Here is a 12,883-nt window from a genome sequence, read left to right as displayed (position 1 = left end):
TAGAAAAAAAAATCTTTTTTTTTTTTTTGAGATTTTTGTTTTTGACTCGATCGACTACCCAACAAGCCGGTAGGCGGACATGGGTAGTCGACTACCCAACAGACAAACAGAATAACAAAATCGACTCACCAATATACTGGAAAAATCTTCGATTTTGAAAGTAACAAACAAAGAGGGGTGAAAACATAAACTCCTCTGTCCCTTCATAGACAGAGAGGGGTGAAAACATAACCTCCTTCACCTTCAGTGGCAGAGGTAACAAAACGACGTCCTTTTCAGTTCCATTTTTCTGAATAACAACCTTTTGTTTCCAAAATAATAGAGAATTCTGAAAACACTTTTCATGCAGCAACGTCTTTGAGCCACTTTAATGTACAAAAGTGGACACGCACACGCACACACGCACACACACACGCACACACACACACACACACACACGCACACACACGCACGCACACACACACACACGCACACACACGCACGCACACACACACACACACACACACACACACACACACACACACACACACACACACACACACACACACACACACACACACACACACACCCGCTGAATGACATTACACAGTTAAAAAACAAATGATGAACTTGTTCTTGTAACAACACCACCAGTGAGAATGCACATTTCCATTTTTGTTTCTACCTTGTGTAATCAGTAACCGCATTTGTCCCTGTCAGTCGTTATCAAATGCAAACAGAATCTACATGTCCTGCAGAGGTGGATGGGAAAGGGGGTGGGTGAAGTGGGAGGGTCAGAGGAGGAGGAGTGAAGTAAACATAGTAAGCTTTGGCAGAGCGAGCTCGGTCTTTATGTATTAATAAATGGCCGAGCAGCTTCTTCTCACACACATAGCACTCGCACTCTCACCAGACGGTCCTCTGCGAGTGCAGAGCAGTGCAGTACTCGAATATCAGTCTCATCGACCAAGACCTTTACCACCCACCAACAACATCATCGGAGGGTGGTGGGAGACAAGGACGGACCAGGAGAATCCGGACAAGCAGGAGAGGAACGAGGAGGATAAAGAGAAGTATCCAGGTGCTCGCAGTCTCAATGCGTGGTTCTGCAGGTGAGTTGGCGGCCTCCTTTATACCTGAGCAGAGAAGTGAACTTTCCCCTCAGTGTTTTGCTGTGTTGCTTCATCACTAGGAAATAATTATTTCAGACTTAAAGAAAACCTGATCATTCTAGTCTTGTGGGCAGGTGCATTGAACAATCACCATGTGTTGCATCACGTGGCAGTCATGGTCATCATGTGGGAAGGCGTCAATGGGGAGTCAAGCTCGAGCATGTGCATCTCCATTGTGACGGTCTTAATGAGGGAAACCTTTAAATAGACATAAATAATTTGGACATAAGCTTGCATTATTACAGGTATTCTTACTTACAAATTACATTCATTACACATACGTCACTTATAAGTTGAGACACAGGAAGGAACCATCACATCTGCAAATATGGAGGACTTTTGACTTCTCCTCATCTTCCCCAACCCCACTGTCAATGAGGGGAAATGAAAAGGTGTTTCAGGTAAAAAAAAAATTCAGAGTCAACAACATGACTTTTATAATCATGAATGTCATGAGAAACAGCCACTGCTAGTAAGAACATGCGGCGCTGGTGGAGATTTTGTAGAGGAGAACACCTGTACTGAGTTTTTGTGATATATATTTTGTCTCCAGATCTTGGTTCATGAAAGAGCTGTTAGAGGTTACGCAGAGTCTAAAGGGATCATGACAGCAGGTGGACACAACAAGACAGAAAATGGATGAAGAGGAAATGTATACACAGTAGCTGTAAAAGAAAGAATCATAGTAGACGAGGTCTTGTGGGCATCTGCCTAAGAATCTCCCGAAGAGGAGAGGGTTAGCAAAGATTCACAGGTAGAATTGAGGGATGATTTGAGTTGGTGGTGTACCACCATCTGGACAGAGAAGTGCAGTATATTGAACTGCCTCCACAAGGTAGTTTGTAAAGTGGGTGAAAAAGGAACAATTAGGACTTGAGAGTGGCGGTTGGCAGTGTACCTGGATTTTGACGGTTCAAAAAAGGAAGGGGTTACTGACGATTAAGTGTGGCCTGGGGGACTGGGCAGGTTTTGCTAGATGAAAGAATGCAGGGAGCAAGATCAGAAGATAGGCGAAAAAAAAAATGTATGGAGGCTACCAACCTGTCTGTGATATGAGGAGAACAACAGGCTCAGCACTTCTGCTTCTTCTTTTTCTCACAGGCTCGAAGGCTCATGGAGGAGGTGTGGCACAAAATGCGCACATACAGACAGATACACGAGGAAACACCAGACTTGACTTTCACACAACCACAGTCGCTGAGATTTGGAGAACTGTCGTCATTTCCCAGAGCACTCTGGGGACCAGCAACATCATCTTTATGACATCAGTTTTCTCTGTACACTCAGTGGAGCAATGAATGGGGAATTTCCTCCTCCATAAAGATGCAAACCTCTGGGTTTTCTTTCTGTGCTCTATCATTTAAATGCTGAACATCAAGGAAGCAGCGTGTACCATTTTTAATCTTTCGTGTGACTCAGCCGGGGTTCGAACCACCGACATCCAAGACTCAGAGTGGACACTCTACGTTCAAATGATGTTGAGCTCTTTATATTGCACAGCGCTCGTGAGAAACCAGTGTGAAGTGGGGGGCATCATCCCATGTGGGAGGGTGACACTCCATTGAACTGCAGAAAAAAAAAAGCTTTGAAGTTTCTTTTTTTTTGGGCTTCTTTAAAAGTTTTTTTTTTATTTCGTCATTTCATTCTACAATACTTATGTGAGAGGTATGATAGATGTCCAGGCCGCCCAATTTTGTTTCGTCACAAGGGGTTTCTGCGCTTGCACACCGAGCAATCTGTGTCGGATTACGTCATTTCGAAAGTCATTCATTTTGAGGATCTGTTTCTGCACATCAGTCTATGGGACTGATGTTTGCTGTATTACATGCAGGTGGGAGGCAGTTGAAAGTAAAGGGCAGGCTGAAGAGTGCAGACAGAGGAGCGGTAGGAAGAGTGGAGAAGGACTTGACAATACAGGCAGCGATGAAATCTGGGTCCATCACCGAGGTCAGAACTTCCTCTACCTTCTTGGGTGAAAAGTCAATGTAGAGGAGGCAGTGCTTACAAGGAGGTAAGGTGAGGACAGAGAGGGATGGGTTGGGTACACAAGCTTTTGAAGTTAAACACTGAGCTAGGACATTCAGCTTTATCTCAAGCAGAATCTCCTTTGAAGGAAATTGGGGTAGGGGATGACGGTGCAGGTGGAGCATTAAAAACAGACAGATTTAACAAGGTGCCACCAGTATTTCGAGGAAGGAAGTAGGTTAGAGAGTTCAGCCTTGAGAATAGCAAGGTGATGCTTCCCAGCTCGCCTGATAATGGACACGTACATGTTTCGAGCCATACAAAATGACTACAATGTCCAGGAAATCATCACCGAAGTTTTAATTCAACATCACCGCAATGTCACCCCCCGAAACTCTTCCAGTTTTCATGTTTTGACAAGAAACACACACCAGCACTAATCTTACTAAAAACATGGGCATGATTGCTGCGTTGTGAGCATATCGAACACAGCTCAGAGATGTAGCGACACCATTGAAACGGAGAGGACTCGGTTTTGCAGTTGTCCTTTGCTCCATACGTTTGCTCAGGTGTAATGCCGACTGCAGTTGTAAAGTGTCTTTTTTTTTTCCTCCTCCCATATTTACTTTATTCTCCCCTCCTCCCCCCTTGCCCCCTTTTCTCCCACTTGCACCTCAACATTTACGTTATGTTTTTGTAACAAGATCACTATAACGAGATGGCCAGTTGATTGACTTCATTAACAGCCCTTCCACCCATCAAGGATTGTTGGGTGGGTATTTTTTTTTGTCTTGAATATATTTATTAATGAAGGCTGTGAAATTGAGGAGTTTGTGTTTCATTTATGTTCAAAACGATAAAAAAGACTGAAGAGATATGGAGTTTTCTCAAATTCATATATACAGTACAGGAGTGGTCTTAGTGATTCTAGAGCTCTGGGCAAAAGTCAATGATGGGACTCCCCCCCCTCCCCAATATCCCCTATATTTCCACCCAACCTACTCTGAACAAGAATAGAGCGCCCAATTTTCACAACGCATGTCCCTTCAATAATGCATCGCAGTTTGCAATTTGACTTTATTCTAATCTCCAATCTTCACCAAAACAACATAGAGCACGTGGAGCTATTACTATAAGAAAGAAAATTAATATTATAGCAGGAATGTAATGACTTGATTCATTTGACATCTCAGTGTGAGTGCATTGTTTTGGGTTCGAAAAACAACATCCTCCAGCTATGAGGAAAAAATGAGGTTCGTAAGGTAGAAATGTTTTTACCTGTTTGCAGCTGAAGTAGCAAACAAGTCCAACTCTCCTCGACTTCGCTTCAGCAAATGTTGATGTAATATCATCCATGTCCAAAGATTGACAGACCTGGTGCTCGATGGAAATTTGCGCCAGTCCTGTCAGCCGCCGCTCCTGTGTTGTTGTTGATCTCAGAAAAGTTTTGATGAGTTTTAAGCAGGAGAAGCATCTCTCAGCTGAGGCAATGGTGACAGGGATGGTCAAGAGAAGTCTCAGGGCAATGCTGAAGTTGGTATAAAGGTCCAGCATGTTTTCTCTGTATATGTAATTTGGCATCCCTGCTGGAGAAGAAACATGACCTGGGAACGCATTTGCAGCTGCCTTGATCTCAAGTGCCAACTCCTTTGCAGCAATGTCCTCCAGTTTCTCTTCCATGTTCCGGCAGCAATCCTCCAATGTGCCTTTCTCAATTGTCCTCTTCAGTACAAAACGGTGTGCAGATGGAAAACTCTGCAAGTTGTGAAAATCTTTTATTCAGGCTGGTTAAGTGCTATGTCCACTAAGGAGAGGAAAAAAATAAATTGTGATTGAAGCGCTGCTCAGGGGTAACCAGGGAGGGTCCTTGCTCTCTTCCCTCGTACAGAAACGGGCAAGTTATTTTTTCTTGTTGTCCTTCTAGGAATTTCGTTTCAATCTCCAGTTTTCCTGCAATTTCCCTTGCATCTGTTTGTGCGGATGAGAGTCCACTCTCCCTGTAGCTCTGCAGAAATGTTCTCGCTCCATCGGTTTCACTTTTCTGCATTTCATGATAAATCTGAGATCTCCGTAAGATTTTGCTGGCACAGTTCACTTGGAGCAAAACAATGCACCAAATAATTACCGACAGGCTGAAATGCCAGGAAGTGATTTCCTTCGATAAACTCAGTGATGTAGATGCTGTGTCGCCATCTTTTTTCTCTCCACAGCATACTCTGTCAGTGCATTCAAAGCCTCCAATATGTCTGCCATCCGATAGCAAAGTGCCTTCACACCGTCAATGCGACACTCCCATTGAGTGGTTGAGAGGCCTCTAACGGTTAGCTGCTTGACGTGTTCTTGAACGATTGACCAGCGTTTCACAGATGAGCTGAAGAGATTGTATAGTCGCTGAAGAACCTCCAAAAAGCTGATCGAATGCACAGATGATTTTTTTTTCAGCATCCGCTGTCACGAGGATGAGAGGTGACTCCAGCAATGTCCATACAAAGCTTTCTTGTGTAGCTCGAGCACCCTTTTCTGCACTTCTTGCTTGTGTCCATGCATGGTGCTTCCATTGTCATACGGCTGTCATCTGCAGTCCGCAATGTCCAACTTTAGTTTGGTCAAGTGTCCAAAAAGGCCATCACAAGAGCCCTTTCCTGTGGTGTTGCCAACTTTAAGAAATCCAACAAAGTGCTCTGAAACACCTACAGATGTTGCGCAGTCAACAATGCAAAATGTCACTGACAACTGTTCATAGTGACTTACATCAGGGGGTGCAGTCCGTAATGACTGAAAAGTATTTTTGCCATTTTCACTTTATCAACAATTGCATTGAAAGTTTTCTCTCCACCAAGTACAATGATTTCGTTTTGGATGTGTTTACCCAAATAGTGATCTTTTGCGGCCCCCCTTTTTGACTCTCCTCACCTGTTTGCTCACGACCGGGTTGAACTTGGCCATTAGTTTGATCTGCCCGAGGAAGTTTCCGTTATGCGGGTTGTGGAGCTTTTCTGAATGTTTACGGAAGGATTAATTGCATTCAGCCAAATGACACACAGTAGGAACAACTCGTGTCAAGATGGACTTCCATTATCTCTGTTGAAGTGCTCACATTTTCTGGCTGGTACTGTCAATTGCTGCGCCTGTGTTTCATCCAACCTGAAGCTGAAGCCAGGTCTCCATATTTGTTATGAGCACTCTGGAATGTTCATGGTCATTTAACAAGCAATAGAGGTGTTTCCATGTACAAAAGGCCTCACTGGACAAACTGTTCTCTCTCTTCCCAAAAATCTACAGCCAAATCAAGACACTGAATCAGTAGACTGAGAATCCACTAACCATGTCCGATTGATTTTTCTCATCATTTTTCATTGTCATTTTGTAAGTCTCTGGTCATTATTTTGGATCTCTTGGATCTCCATGGAACCGGGTCATTATTTTGAGAGAAATCCATGTCTGTTATCTGGACTGGCCCTCGTTTAACAATGTCACAGTGTTCTGCATCACTTATGTCTTAGGCCAAAGTGCCCAGTCATCTGAGAATATCCGAGTGCAACTTACAGCATGTGGTTGAGGAGATCCGGACGTGGTCGAGGAGATCCAGGCATGCCCGTTCCTGTAGGTAGGAACAAGTCACCCTCATTGGTAGGAACAAGGCCATTTGTGAGGCTTGATTCTGTCACTGGTAGTCTCTCTACCTTTGTAGTGACAGTTTTGCTGTTGGCGGTTTCAACCGATGGTTCTGCTGCAGCAGTATCCTCAGTCAGAACAGTGAATCTCGGGTCTGTATCTGACGGTCCTTCTTCTCCCCTTGTGACTGCAGTCAGCCAAACATTACCACTGATGCTGCCAGAGGTTTCAACCAACTGCTGTACTGCTGCTGGCACTGCTGCTTCATTCTCAGTTTTACTTTTGAATTAATTTGTAACTTTTTGTAAACTTTCATGAAATTTCTTCTGCTTTTTTTTTGTTTTTTTGTTTGCCCCAATTGGATCATTTTGTTCCATTGTTTCTGGCTAACTTTGCCGAGGTCGGCATTAAAACAACGTCCGCTCAATTGATGACGTGTGTGCATCATTTTAAAAAAATGTTTGGATGACCAATGAATAGTGCTGGCTAGATCGATCACATGTCGATGTGTGGCCGTCATTCAAAAAAATACAACTTACGAACGTGAATGGAATAGCTCATTTGCGAAGGGAAGGTAGATATCTGGAACTACTGACTGTTGGAATGTTTTGCTATCAGCGAAAATTTAAATACTATCGATGAAAACACAAGATTTTTCATCGTAAATCACCTCCACTGGCCATTGCCCCCCCCACCCCCTCCCCCCTCCCAGCATGGGACTCTGGGCAATTGCCCAGGCTGCACCTTAGGTAAGAACACCTTGTGTTTTTATCTAATATATGTGTATAAATATTTTTTTATATATGGATATATACATATATATGTATATTCTCCGACCTAAGCTGAATGCCGTGACATCATGGTAAATTGAATTTATGTCAGAAGCTGTCCCAAGTGAATGAAAATGCAATTACCGACCAGTTTCGGCCTTATTAGTGCATCATCAGGGCAACATAGCAAGTTTCCATCCACTTGTGATGCTGAAACCTTACGGTTATATAACAATCAATGGGAAACTGCAACTGTGAGTGGTGAGAGCGCCGGAACCGTGACCCATACAGGTTCTGTACACTCAATTTGTAGTTGCACATTGATTCATTGATATATATATATATATATATATATATATATATATATATATATATATATATATATATATATATATATATATATATACATATACATGTTATAAGGTTTAAGATAGGGGCATTTGGGATGATACGTTTTTATATGAAGAAAGGTGCTTCCAACCGAAAGTGAACTCGATCTACTCCGCTGATTTGAGCAATAAGCAAGAGCAGACCCGGTCTCAGGCAATGTTTCACCAGCTTCACAGGTGGTTTCCTCAGGCCAAATAGACCCCAAACCTCGGCACATGTCCGGTTTTTATTTTCGATACGACCGCTCATTTCTGGTCATGTGCTTGTGCTCGAGATCAAACGGAGGAGTGCTGTGTGCAAACCTCAAGCAAATGGACGTCAAATCACATGATCGATTGGCTGCTCTGCTCTTTTTTATTATTATTTATTTCTATGCGATCTGGTGTTGTTTGTGCGTGGGTGAGCATGTGTGTGCGCTTGTTTTTATTTTTGTGTTTCCAGGGCACGAACACGGCTGGTTTTGTGTCAGGGTTGGATGTGATGAAGTGTTGGTTTTGTGAGTGTTGAGGTTCTTGTTGGGTGTTATACACATGTGGATGTGGAGTTTGGGATTGAGTGTTGTTTGTTGCTCACCTTATCCAGCCGTTTTCACCATTTGTATCAGAGGTGTGTATTGTGTGTGTATGTCCACCATCTCCCCAGTTAGACCACCCTCCTGGCTCTTCACATGCTATGCTTCCAATATCAACCTGCGTTGTTTGTTGGACATTGTGTCTGGGACACGGGTTCCATCAAAGTCAAATTTGTTGCCATATTGCAGGCAATGACGTGCTATGGTTGACTGTGACACCTTACTTTCCAAGCCTGATTGCTCGATCATGTTCATCTAGCCTTTGTTTTAAATTTCTTCCAGTTTCACCAATGTAGAATTTGTCATAGTCTCTGCACGAGGAACGGTAAGCTACTCCAGATTTATCACCAGTTGGTATTGGGTCCTTAAGTTTTGAGATGGCATTAAGGATGGTGCGTAGATGCTTGTAGGCTACGCCAATCCATATGCTGCATTAAAGGCCCAGGTAGTATGTCAGTACACAGTGCCCAAGGGTGTCTGGATCCTACTGTTCTGTCCGTTTTGTTTCTTTCAAAATGGGGAATATCCCTTTGCTGTGCGAGATGGGGAGTATCCGATTTTTGAGCAGAACTCCTCTAACTAATCTGATTTCTTTAATTGCATCAGTTTTGGATGATGACACCATCCATGCCTGATCTGCCAAGGTCCGTACGACATTGCGTTTGTGGGAGATTGGGTTGCAGGAGTTCAAACCATATTGGGCTCATTAATATTAATAGGCTCGTTTATTTGTGACCATATTTATTTGTGTGATGGAACTCGATCTGTGCCCTGCTGCCCCATCAAGTAAGTGGGTTCGATTCAGATATAGTTTTGTTTTGGTTGTGGAAATGGACCCCCAAGCATTCAGAGACACGAAGAGAAATCCAGAGTCAGTTATGTCATTTATTTATGTGGTCGGTAGACCTTTTGCCTCTGCCCAAGGGATTTTGAGATACGTTGTGAGTTTAGTATTTTTTCATTCCCGGTGTAATCTCTCCTGACTTTCCAACTTTTAGTCCATCAATACATCTTTCAACTACTCTTTCATCAATCAATCCCATCCATTGTTGGTCCCCTCACCCTTTAGCTTCCAAAGAGAAACATCTCACAATCCTTTCCTCAACCCCCCTGCCCCCCCCACCAATATCATTCCACATCCGAAACCATCCCCCTTTCCTCACCACTTCACCATCACCACATGTTACAAATCACCCTGTTAACAATGGGTCCGTGAGTGTGTGCAAATCACCGTCAAATTAAATAGATTTCTTTCTCTTAATTTCTGCAAAGCTTCCCATTGAACACAATGGAGGTGATCAATGGAGCTGTGCCTGCTATCTTTGTGCAGCAGTTTCTGCTTGTTCAAATCGGAGATAACAACAGCTGCTCACCATGGGGATGTGGCTTGGTTGTGGGACTAACCCTCCAACCATATGGCCAGGCAGAGGCCAATGAAAATGCGACATCGCCGGAAAGACGACGAAATATCGATCCAAGTCTTTTGTTGGAAAATCATAGCTGTGCACAATCTTCAGGCCGTTGTCCAGAGCTCAATGGAGTACTGCTCTCCTCTATGGGTTGGTGCCACTCCATCACATCTGTCTCTCCTGGATTATGTGGAATCGAAAGCTATCAAAATTGTTGGAATCTCTCACGATGAGGCTGAAGCACAGGGTCTGTTGCTTTCACATTGCAGGTAGATTGATGATCTCTTTTTTTTTTTTTTTCCTACTGCTTCTTCTTCAATATTGCTGCTTCAGCACTTTCAAGCCGACTCCCGAGCAACTCGAGGATGCACATGTTCTTCCAGTAATGTCATAATGGTTAAACTTGCAAAGTCAAGGTTGACTACATACATCAACTCCTTTGTTCTTCACTCTCCCATCTATAGAACCACCTTCGAGAGGCTGTTCTTTCCCCACTCTTCCCTCCAGGACTTCAAGCAGGCAGTTCTCTGCCACCTCGTGTCATCTCCCATCCTGACCATGTATTACTGCCATTAACTCTTCCTCACCCGACCCATTTGCTTGGTCGTTCTCTTCCTTTCTTGTTCATTTATCCCTCTGCGGGTTGTGTACAATCGTTGTCCCACAACAACTCTTTGAATTTATCCTTGCTCCACATGTGCCTCTCTCTTGGAAGAGGGAGAGGGGGAAGGATAGGAGGAGGAACAATGGTTGGAAGTGCTCATTCTCAGACGTGAGATCAGGGCCGTCTCTCTGGATATATCTCAAGCATTTGATACAGTCTGGCACCTTGGTTTGATCTCAAACCCTCTGATTATGGTATCCAAGGCCACCTCTCGTGGCTCACTGACCTCCTCCACTCATATAGTCAGCATGTATCTCTTAATGGGATCTTCTCATCTCCGTTCCCCATCAAGGCTGGAGTGCCCCCAAGACAGTATTTTGGCCCGTCTTGTTCCTCATCTTCATCAATCATCTTTTTGATTGCCTGGAAGAACCTGATTATCTCTTTGCTGATGATTCCACCCTCTGCCATATCATTTTCCATCCTTCAGACAGGCAAGCAGCAGCCTCTCCCCTCTCTGCAGACCTTGATAGAATGAGGAGCTGGTCCAACACTTGGAATATGTCCTTCAACTCCCATACACTCACCCTGTTTCTCCAAAAGGACTGTCTGTCAAACTTTCCCATGTAATTTTGAAACGAACCACTTGAGGAGGTTGTCACTCATATGTTTGGGCCTTACCATCAGCCATCATTTTTCTTGGGAAGACCATGTTTCCAAGATGACCTCCATAGCTAGCTGCTGACTGTGCATCCTCCATCGTGCAAGGCCTTTCCTTGGCCAATCTGAACTTTTGACAATCTACAAGGCCTTCATTCTCAGCTTGATGGAGTACTGCGATCTCTTTTTGGTTGATGCCCCTGCCTCACACCTTGCCCTTCTTTATGCCGTGGAAAGCAAGGCCCTAAAAATCATTGGGATTTCCCATGAGGAAGCTCAGTGTCCCGGCCTGTTACTTCGCATTTCAAACAGGTTGGTGACCTCTCTATATTCTACCACCTCCTTTTTGGTCTTGCACCCTCTGCCCTCTCTTGGATTTGTCCCTCCTGAGTTTCTGCAGGGCACACACTGTCTGCCAGTAACCATGTTCTTGTTGCATTCCCAAAATCCAAGCTCACTGCTCACTTCCACCCATTTGTTCCTCGATTCTTTCTCCTGTGGAACCAACTTCCCCAGTCTGTTTAGTCCCATTTTGTTCATCCAGGCTTCAAGACAGCTGTTCACCACTACCCGAGGCCATTCCCCATTCATACCCATTATCTTCTCCTGCAAATGACCCCATTCCCAAGCATTCTCCTTTTCCATGTTATTGTGATTTTTCCTCCTCTCCCTCACCTCTTTTTGTTTATTAGTTTGTTCCTTTTCTGTTTTGTCCTCACTTTCACCTTCTTATTGCTGTGTTTCATTTAGCTCATGTGCAGCTTGTTCTCCCGATGTGTCCTTCTCCCCCTCCCCTTGATCTGACTCTCACCTTGACTCTGAAGTTGGTGTTTCACACTTTCCTTTCGTTCCATTCCAGTCTGCTCAGCTGTTCCATGAGCCTCGACTCTGTATTCATAAAAGAGCTTTCAAGTGGAATCACTGGAAAGCAGGGCTTAGTCCAGCTTGAATGAACTATATGCATGAAATGTAGCAAAAAGTCAGTTAAACACACATACATCACCATCTGAGAATCGCGGGATGTTATTTAATTCCATACCTTGTTTCGTACTTCTACTGCTGCCGTGACTTGCGAGTCCACTCTTGATAGGAAGAGAGTTAGCAAAATTAGTACTCCATGCAGGGTGGGGTTCACCTCTTACCTTCCACACTGGTTTTTGGGTGATCAAATATAATAACCATCCTTTCATGCCATGAGGCGCATATGGCTGCCGAGGAAGTTTCATTGGCTAAGGAGTACAATCCTGGATGGGTCACCACTCTGCCACAGGATATCCAAATGGCATATTACCCCAGGAAGTTCGTACTCATTTTGCCAACCTCAGAGGGATGACAGGCCGGGTCAACCCTCCTGGTGTTATTTCAATGGTGGACAGGGGCACAAACAAAGGGACTAAGATCTTAAGCCAACCACCTGAACTGTGAAGCCATCACCAGGCTTTTGGGGTGGTCATTGAACCATAAAATATTGACTCAGGCATAGGTGACACAGCCATTTGTGAAATACACATTTTTTTTTTTTAACTTCCTTTTGGAAATGACTAAAGTCAATAATTCAGTGATTCAATGAAGCAAGACTATTGTTCATTTTTCACTAAATAATTCACAACAATACTTACTGCAAACACAAAGAGATCATCAATTTTACTTTTAAATGCTTCCTTTACTTTCCTTTCCTATATGTTTTTTTTTTTCAGTGCATATCCACTCCCCCCTCCCCGTATAGCGGGAGATGGGGTTTCCAATCG

The 12,883-nt window shown here is 43.8% G+C and overlaps 1 protein-coding gene and 1 long non-coding RNA gene across 9 annotated transcripts in view; one reads left to right on the top strand and one right to left on the bottom strand.

Annotated features, from left to right (window-relative positions):
* Positions 1-12,883, top strand: part of RIPOR2 (RHO family interacting cell polarization regulator 2) — a 193,160-nt gene that overhangs the window by 26,023 nt on the left and 154,254 nt on the right. The window contains exon 1 of one of the 4 annotated variants that reach the window (XM_085845223.1): positions 958-1,091. The exons of the other annotated variants lie outside the window; for them this stretch is intronic. Within the exon in view, the coding sequence (XP_085701349.1) occupies positions 1,076-1,091 (16 nt within the window). The 5' untranslated portion in view covers positions 958-1,075. Of the gene's footprint in view, positions 1-957; positions 1,092-12,883 lie in introns of those variants that run through there. 4 annotated transcript variants of the gene reach the window in all.
* Positions 1-12,883, bottom strand: part of LOC147016517 (uncharacterized) — a 41,421-nt gene that overhangs the window by 4,137 nt on the left and 24,401 nt on the right. For 4 of the 5 annotated variants that reach the window (XR_015049074.1, XR_015049077.1, XR_015049076.1 and 1 more), the window contains 3 exons: positions 12,175-12,217; positions 1,243-1,349; positions 665-1,115 (listed from right to left, as the gene is read on the bottom strand). This is a non-coding gene — a long non-coding RNA (uncharacterized LOC147016517). The remainder of the gene's footprint in view (positions 1-664; positions 1,116-1,242; positions 1,350-12,174; positions 12,218-12,883) is intronic. The other variant, XR_015049078.1, reaches the window with a different exon arrangement.

Source organism: Eptatretus burgeri, chromosome 11 (genome assembly GCF_056783735.1).
Source record: "Eptatretus burgeri isolate ZD-2024b chromosome 11, Ebu_testis_v1, whole genome shotgun sequence".
In the NCBI taxonomy this organism is placed as follows: domain Eukaryota; kingdom Metazoa; phylum Chordata; class Myxini; order Myxiniformes; family Myxinidae; genus Eptatretus; species Eptatretus burgeri.
The sequence above is the reverse complement of the archived record's forward strand: the minus strand, read 5'-3'. Positions and strand labels throughout refer to the sequence as shown.